At 42.5% G+C, this 9,119-nt stretch overlaps 1 protein-coding gene across 1 annotated transcript in view; it reads left to right on the forward strand.

Moving 5' to 3' along the window:
• Nucleotides 1-5,824, forward strand: part of LOC124022368 (transmembrane protein 131-like) — a 6,619-nt gene extending 795 nt beyond the window's left edge. The window contains exons 3-5 of the mRNA XM_046337303.1: nucleotides 1,559-1,750; nucleotides 3,831-3,991; nucleotides 4,716-5,824. Of these exons, the coding sequence (XP_046193259.1) occupies nucleotides 1,559-1,750; nucleotides 3,831-3,991; nucleotides 4,716-4,856 (494 nt within the window). The 3' untranslated portion in view covers nucleotides 4,857-5,824. The remainder of the gene's footprint in view (nucleotides 1-1,558; nucleotides 1,751-3,830; nucleotides 3,992-4,715) is intronic.
• The last annotated feature ends 3,295 nt before the right edge of the window (nucleotides 5,825-9,119 follow it).

Consider the following 9,119-nt stretch of genomic DNA (forward strand, 5'->3'; position numbering starts at 1 on the left):
ACGAGGTAGATATGTACATATAACTAGGAATAAAGTAACCGATAATAAATGGTAGCAGCAGCGTATGTGATTAGTCAAAGTTAGTGCAAAAAGGTTAACTGCAGATCGTCCAGGTAAATATTTAGCAGTCTTGTGGCTTGGAGGTAGAAGCTGTTCAGGGTCCTGTTGGTTCCAGACTTGCTTGCTGTGCGTTAGCAGGGAGAACAGTCTATGACTTGGGTTGGTGGAGTAAACTTTTCTCTGACACCGCCTGGTATAGAGGTCCAGGATGGCAGGGAGCTTGGCCCCAGTGATGTACTGGGCCGTTCTCACTTCCCTCTAGTGCCTTGTGGTCGGATGCAGAGCAGTTTCCATACCAAGCGGTGATGCAGCCAGTAAAGATGCTCTCAATGGTGCAGCTGTAGAACCTTTTGAGGATCTCAGGGCCCATGCCAAATCTTTTCAGCCTTCTGAGGGGAAGAGGTGTAGGCGTGCCCTCTTCTCGACTGTGTTAGTGCGTGTGGACCATGGTAGAACCTTGGTGATGTGAAATTTGACATTTCAAATTCTGATATGCACTTTGAAGATTTTTGAATAAGCCAACAAGACTATTACTGAACAGCAAATTCAATAGCAGCTGAAAAGCAAAATCACTAGCCTATGTCAATGTACTATTCCCCCATAGTAGAAAAGTTGACATATTCTATTGGTCAGCTTGTTGAGAAAGAAATGGCCTATTCCATACAGACTCTGTGACAGTTGTGGGACAATAGAGCCCAAATTCATACAAAACACTGTTGCCAAAAGGGCACCGCAATGTGAGAAGAAAATACACGTCAGAAATTTAGAAAGAGAGGAGATCTTATGGATTACTCTGATGCAAGGTAAGACATGCCTCATATGTATTCAAACAAGGAAGTATATGTTTTGAAAATGCATACTGCCTTCAGCTCATTGCAAAGTGGTGTGTGACGTGCTGATGAAGCCTGCCTTCTGTTGCCGTTTGAGATGCTGCAGCATCTGACAGAGTTTCCTCTCAAAGGCTGTATCTGTATAATGTGTGACAAATAAGATGCATAACAAATATACCGTAACACACGGCAATTGAATTCCACAAAATTATGCAAATTAACCTGTAGACTGATAAGCATGACCGGTCAAATGTATTTCGGCGAAAAAGCTTTATTTCACAATGGAATTTTCTTTTTGACACCAGTTTTATCTATAGGCATTAAAAAATATATTGTCCAACAGTCGGCTATTACTGGCTAACGGAAACCCTGACATAGACATAAAAATGGTATCTGCGAGTTCATTTGACTCTGGGGAAGTAGAGAAAGGGCCTCCTTTCCAAAATCCTGACGTGTCCCTTTAATATTAGAGATTGTGCACCAGCTGTTGTTAACAAAGAGACACGCACCTCCAAGGTGGAGTCCTTATCATATCGCATCTATCTATCCAGTCCTTTCAGGGGGAAGGGGTTTGGCTAGGGGGTTGATATGGGAGTGAATGAAGAAGCTCAATGTGTCCACTCCTGTAGCTGTTGTGCTAACCTGTTGTTCTCTCCTCCGACCACCAGGGTGCAGTGCAACGAAGGCGGCTGTGGGGAGCAGAGACAGAGATGTCCTCCAACACCTCTCCTCTGTAGAGAGTGATGGATCAGACAGCTCGGGGTTGTGGAGCCCTGTAGGGAACGGCAGGAGACCCAGCCTCAACTCTGTCAACTCCTTCTCAGCCTTCGGACCCAGCAACACCTTCAACCTGTCTGGAGGTAAGCAGTTAGAAAAAGCAGACAGAATAGGTTGTGAAATGCATGAATATGTCTAACTGTGACACAATAACACCTGCACTCTGTACACTCTTTCGAGAGAAGATCGCATGGAACAATGTGTTGTGATCTGTTACATGGTGTAGGTCCCTGAGTCTTTCATGGATATGTGACCGTCCAGGAAAAACATGGCCCTAGACGAGGCTATTAAATTAACTACACTGAGTGTACAAAACATTAGGAACTTTCCATGACTGACCAGGTGACTGACCAGGTGAAAGCTATGATCCCTTATTGATGTCGCCTGTTAAATCCACTTCAGTCAGTGTAGATGAAGGAGAGGAGGTCGGTTAAAGAAGGGATTTTTAAGCCTGGAGACATTAGGACATGGATTGTGTAAGTGTGCCATTGAGTGTGAACGGACAAGACAAAAGTTTCACAGTGCCTTCAGAAAGTATTCACTACTTGTATTTTTTTCAAATTATGTTCTTACAGCCTGAGTTTTAAATTAATTTAATGGAGATTTTTTTGGTCACTGGCCCACACACAATTGCCCAAAGTCAGTGGAATTATTTTTCAATAAAAATATTTTAAGTCACAATAAGTTGCATGGACTCACTCTGTGCAATAACGGTGTTTAACATTTTTCAATGACTACCTCATCTCTGTACCCCACACAATTAACTGTAAGTTCCGTCAGTCGAGCAGTGAATTGAATATCCCTTTGCGCATGTTGAAGTTATTAATTACACTTTGGATGGTGTATCAATACACCCAGTCACTATAAAGATACAGGCGTCCTTCCTAACTCAGTTGCTGAAGAGGAAGAAAACCCCCCAAGGATTTCGTCATGATGCCAATGGTGACTTTAAAACAGTTCGAGTTGAATGGCCGTGATAGGAGAAAACTGAGGATGGATCAACATTGTAGTTACTCAACAATATTAACCTAATTGGCAGAGTGAAAAGAAGGAAGCCTGTACAGAATAAAAAATATTCCAAAACATTTGGCAAAGCAATTAACTTTTTGTCCTTAATACAAAGTGTTATTTTTAAGGGCAAATCCAATAAAACAAATTACAGAGTACCACAATTTTCAAGCATTGTGGCGGCTGCATCGTGTTATGGGTATGCTTGTAATTGTTAAGTACTCTGGAGTTTTTCAATGTAACATTTTTTACATAATAGAAGTAAGCACAGGCGATATCCTGAAGGAAAACCAGACACGGGGAGATGAATTCTCCTTTCAGCAGGACAATAACCTTAACCACAAGGACACATCTACACTGGAATTGCCTACCAAGAAGACAGTGAATGTTCCTGAGTGGCCGAGTTACAATTTTGACGTAAATCTGCTTGAAAATCTATCACAAGTATTGAAAATGGTTGTCTAGCAATGATTAACAACTGCTTTGACAGAGCTTGAATAAAAAAAAAAGAATAATAGACAAATATTGTACAATTCAGGTGTGCAATGCTCTCAGAGAAAGATTCACGGGTGTAATTGCTGCCTAACGTAATTCTAACTTGTATTGACTCTGGGTGAATACGTATGCATTCATACCCCTGAATGTAAATTATGTAAATAAATGTTCAGTATATTTGCAAACATTGTCATTATGGGGTAGTGTGTGTAGATGGTTAAGAAAGAAAATACATTTTTATATATTTTTTTAATTCAGGCTGTAACACAACAGAAATGTGGAATAAGTCAAGGGGTATGAATACTTTCTGAAGGCCCTGTAAGTGCCTTTTCAACCGGGTGTGGTAGTGGTACCCAGACACGGGTTTGAGTGTGTCAAGAACTGCAACGCTGCTGGGGTTTTTCACACTCAACAGTTTCCTCTGTGTGTATCAAGAATGGTCCACCACCCAAAGGCCATCCAGCTAAATTGACACAACTGTGGGAAGCATTGGGCCAGCACCCTTGTGGAACGCTTTCAACATCATGTAGTCCATGCCCCGACGAATGAAGGCTCTTCCAAAGGCAAAAGGGGATGCAACTCAATATTAGGAAGGTGTTGCTAATGTTTTGTACACTCGGTGTATATGGAAACCAGTTGACGTTTGACTGTGCTGTGTAGTGTTCAGTGGGATGACCTCAGGAAGGAGTGCTATGGAGCCCCAGCAGAGTTGGCCTGAGTTCAGACATACCACCCCGTCCGTCTGGCCAAACGAGTCCCTGCAGCCTCTACAGCCCTGGCCCATCCAGCCCAGCTCCAGCTCCCCTGCTACCCCCACCACGGTAAGACCTCTTTCACTGCTCCATACTTATGTAAAATGAGTCTGAGTCTCTCCTGACACCCTACAGTATTCTCCATGTAGTGCACTACTTTTGACCAGAGCCACATTGGAACGTGAAAGTATCTATAGCGTAGGATGGCTGTCAGGAGAGACACAGGCAATTTCCCAGGTGAAACGGGGTGTGATTTGGGATGTTTACATGGGCACCAGAAGTGTCTTCAGTGTTGGAGTCACACTCTTCATTTAGTTAAAGGCCTAGTGAAAACAGAAAATCCCATTTTTGATTGATGTTTCCACACTGAGGTTGGAATAATACTGTGACGATTATGTTAATGTACTTTTTTTGTTGTGTAAAGCTGTTTGAAAAGAAGGCCTAAAATTTCAGCCTGTTTTGGTAGGAGGGAGTTTTTTCCTTTCATGATGACATCGCCATGTGGTAAATTAGTTAATAGACCAATAAGAAAGAGTTCTAAACCTTTCTGCCAATAACAGCTCATTTTAAATCCCCCCCTCCCTACTCCCAGCTAAATTCTTCCTTGAGAAATTGCTCTTTGCTCATTTCAATTTAAAACAATCACTGTTTAATTATTACCCAGAAATGATTTGATATTGAGATAAATCTGTCTGCATTGGACCTTTTTATAAGGTCTGTTCCAACAAAGACATCAGACTGTACTAGTAGTCCAGGTCCCTAACGGTCAGCCCTTCTCTCCTCTCTCATCCAGTCCATCCTGGGCAGCAGTAGCATGTGGGGCTCCAGCCCTCCATTCAGCCCCTCCATCTGGTCCACCAGCCCCCCCTCTGACTCCCCCCTACACTCCTTCTCTTCTTCCTCTGCTTCCCCCCCTGACCGATCTGATGGGTAGCACTGACAGTGGAACCCCGCTCCCGGCCCCAACAAAGCCCTCCCCCACGCAGCTGAGCCCCTCCTACAACCCCTGGAGCATGTGGAGGCCCACCTTCAGTAGACGAAGCTCGGAGCCCTGGCCCAACCAATCGGACAGCAGCACCGGCTGAAGGGGATGCCACCGCGGTCTCCTCCCACTGATAGACTGAGAAGAAGATGAATGCATTTTCCCCTGTTTTGAATTTCACCAAATTCCTATTATAATGTACACATTGGATTTCTAAGCAAATTATGTCCTCAGAATTAGTCTGTTTCTATGACGACTTGGCAAACTTATCAACAAAACAATATTAGTAGAAGAATCATAAAGGAAGAATCCTTATCAGACTGACATAATATGGTTAAATGCAGCTGTTTTTTTTCCAAATCCATCCTCGGTAATGTTTTTGATAGCAGTGACGGACCTAAGTGCAATCAGGAACAATCTGAGAAATAATATTCTGTTCATTATTTAGTACTGCTGTTTTGGTATTACATTCGAGTTACTTATTGGATTCAAGCACAGTGTTTAAGCCTGATCATCGCTCCATTAGAGATTATTATTTAAGGGTTACAATCAGTTAAGACTGGCAGTAAAGGGATTTTTTTTGTTGTTGTGAAAAGTCATTTTCATGACTGCTGTGTCAAGTTGATGCCAGTGGCATCAGAAGACCATGACTTTACGTTTCTATGCCATTTCAAGCCTGAACACATTTAGTTTTATTTGTCGAACAACTCACAACATTCATGGCCAATATTGGCGAGAGATGCTTTTTAAGTTATTTTAATTACCATGCTAAGTTTTAAAGTCTGTTAAAAGAGAGGGTTTTCATTTCCTTTTTAAACAGTTTGAAAAATGTTGGTGGATACAAAGCTTCCCCTCTTTCTGACATGTTGGTAATGTGGGACATTTGTCACAGCTTCCATATAAAACATATGAGACAGTTATCATGGTGTAAAATGTGCTTCATTTGGTATTATTTATGTATGCCTTTTAATCATTTTTAACTACTGTTATCTAATCAATGCTACTTGAGTCAATAGCTAAAGGCGTCATGTAGCCTAGCGGTTAAGAGCATTCGGCCAGTAATCCGCAATACGTGAAAAATCTGTCTGCGCCCTTGAGCAAGGCACTTAAACCTAATTTGCTCCTGTAAATCAATTTAAGAGCATCTGTTAAATGACTGAAATGTAAATGTCTAACCTCTATTCCTCTGCTCCTTCCTCTCTACCAAGCTCACCTTTTTGAGTTGTCTCAGGTCTGCTCCACTAGGTGGCAGCACAGCGCTAGAATAGAATAATAATAATATACTACAGAATAGACAGGTTGTGTTAAAGGCAGCTTGTATCTGGTGGAGGTCGGTGCCTGATCAAGGTTGTAATCATTAGTTCAAACAGGTCTATACAAGGGCTTCTATTGGTCAAATTCGGGTATGTTTATCCCCGTTTTTGTTCCGTTTGCTTCCGTTTAAGAAACATTTTTCAACAATCGGTGGAATGAATACACAGTTCACTTTTCATAGCAACCACATACAAACAGCATCATCACTTTTCTTGTTGTATAATTCCTACTTGAATCTACACTCTCCTCCTCTCACCTTTACCCTTCGCTTGTGGACTTCAGTGCAGCTGTCTGACCAGGTGGATTTTTTCTTCTCCCAAGCCCAACCTTTATACCACACAACCACTACACACAGCCTACATTGTTGTCAATTTCAACCTATTCGCAAAAACATAGTCAACATGGCTACTATAACTAATGCGTTAGTAAACCAGCAGTGTACAGCAAGCAGTTTAGCAGTTACACAGACGGGCCCTCTTAGCAATACATTTATAAAACTGAAAGCTTACCTTGACTTGGAAGAGTTCCAGTGTTGGATAGCCTTAGCCAGCTAGCTAACATAAGCATTCCTCTCTGTTTGAGTAGGCTAAATTAGCTTGCTGCATTAGCTAAGTGAAAAAAAAAATACAATGACAATAGCTAGCTAGCTTTCTCTCTGCTGCCTATCCTTAATTTAGGAAACACATTATTCAAAGCTATTATCTTTCCCTCTGTCAACTACTTACATTTTATGCACTGCAGTGCTAACTAACTGTAGTTTATGCTTTCAGTACTACATTAATTATCTGAACCTTTTGATTGGTTGGACAACATGTCAGTTCATGCTGCAAGAGCTCTGAATAGGTTAGAGGACATCCTCTGGAAGTTGTCATATTACTGTGTAAGTCTATGGAAGGGGGTGAGAACCATGAGCCTCCTAGGTATTGAAGTCAATGTACCCAGAGGAGGACAGAAGCTAGCTGTCCTCCAGCTACACCATGGTGCTACCCTACAGAGTGCTGTTGAGGCTACTGTAGACCTTCATTGCAAAACGATGTGTTTTATTCAATCATTTGGTGACGTGAATATATTTACTTTAGTTTAATCTAAAAAGGTTTACTTTTTAAATCTTTAACTATTTATATTTTCTGAAATTCACGGAGTAGGATGGTCCTCCCCTTCCTCTGAGGAGCCTCCACTGCTTGTATCATATTACTCTGACAAGGCACCTGATATGATGCTTACCCATGCAGAATCAGATCTACTGTGTAGTGTATAAAACAAGTTCCCCACAATGGGTGTTGCCTAATTCTCTTAGTATCTCTTACAATTGAGGACTGTTTTATTAACAGTACAGCAAGATAAATCCAGAGTGATTCTCTATAGAACTGATGACAAGACGTCAGGGTTCTAGGTGGACTGAGGGATATAGAGAATGTCTATTTACATGTCTGTTCTCTGTCTAGAGAATAATCCAGATATCAGTGACTAACATACCAGGTATTATAAATTAGATGGTTCAAGCACTGAATGCTGACAGCTGTGGTATATCAGACCGTATACCATGGATATGACAAAACATTTATTTGTAGTGCTCTAATAACGTTGGTAACCAGTTTATGATAGCAGTAAGGCACCTTGGGGTTTGTGGTATATGGCCGCGTTGCGTCGTGCTTTAGAACAGTCCTTAGACGTGGTATATTGGCCATATACCACACCCCTCGTGCCTTATTGCTTAATTATCTCCACTATTAAGTCATTTCTTTTAGTGTTCATCCATTCCATACATCGCCACACGTTCTTTCAGCTGCCATTTTATCCATAATGTACTGAACTCTGCAAAAAAAGAAATGTCCCTTTTTCAGGACCCTGTCTTTCAAAGATAATTCGTAGAAATCCAAATAACTTCACAGATCTTCATTGTAAAGTGTTTAAACATGGTTTCCCATGTTTGTTTTAATAAACAATAAACAATTAACGAACATGCACCTGTGGAACGGTCGTTAAGACACTAACAGCTTACATACGGTAGGCAATTAAGGTCACAGTTATGAAACTTTAGGACACTACTAAAGAGGCCTTTCTACTGACTCATCTGCGTGAACATGCCATAGGACTGCAGATGTGGCCAGGGCAATAAATTGCCATGTCTGCACTGTGAGACGCCTAAGACAGCGCTACAGGGAGACAGGATGGACAGCTGATCATCCTTGCAGTGGCAGACCACGTGTAACAACACCTGCACAGGATCGGTACATCTGAACATCACACTTGTGGGACAAGTACAGGATGGCAACAACAACTGCCCGAGTTACACCAGGAATGCACAATCCCGCCATCAGTGTTCAGACTGTCTGCAATAGGCTGAGAGAGGCTGGACTGAGGGCTTGTAGGCCTGTTGTAAGGCAGGTCCTCACCAGACATCACCGGCAACAACGTCGCCTATGGGCACAAACCCACCGTTGCTGGACTAGACAGGATTGGCAAAAAGTGCTCTTCACTGACGAGTCGCGGATTTGTTTGACCAGGGGTGATAGTCGGATTTGCGTTTATCGTCAAAGGAATGAGCGTTACACCGAGGCCTGCACTCTGGAGCGGGATCGATTTGGAGATGGAGGGTCTGTCATGGTCTGGGGTATTGTGTCACAGCATCATCGGACTGAGCTTGTTGTCATTGCAGGCAATCTCAATGCTGTGCGTTACAGGGAAGCCATCCTCCTCCCTCATGTGTTACCCTTCCTGCAGGCTCATCCTGACATGACCCTCCAGCATGACAATGCCACTAGCTATACTGGTCGTTCTGTGCGGGATTTCCTGCAAGACAGGAATGTCAGTGGCCAGCGAAGAGCCCAGATCTCAATCCCATTGAGCACGTCTGGGAGCTGTTGGATCGGACGGTGAGCACTAGGGCCATTCCCCCCA

Source organism: Oncorhynchus gorbuscha, unplaced genomic scaffold, assembly GCF_021184085.1.
Source record: "Oncorhynchus gorbuscha isolate QuinsamMale2020 ecotype Even-year unplaced genomic scaffold, OgorEven_v1.0 Un_scaffold_1362, whole genome shotgun sequence".
Classification (NCBI taxonomy): domain Eukaryota; kingdom Metazoa; phylum Chordata; class Actinopteri; order Salmoniformes; family Salmonidae; genus Oncorhynchus; species Oncorhynchus gorbuscha.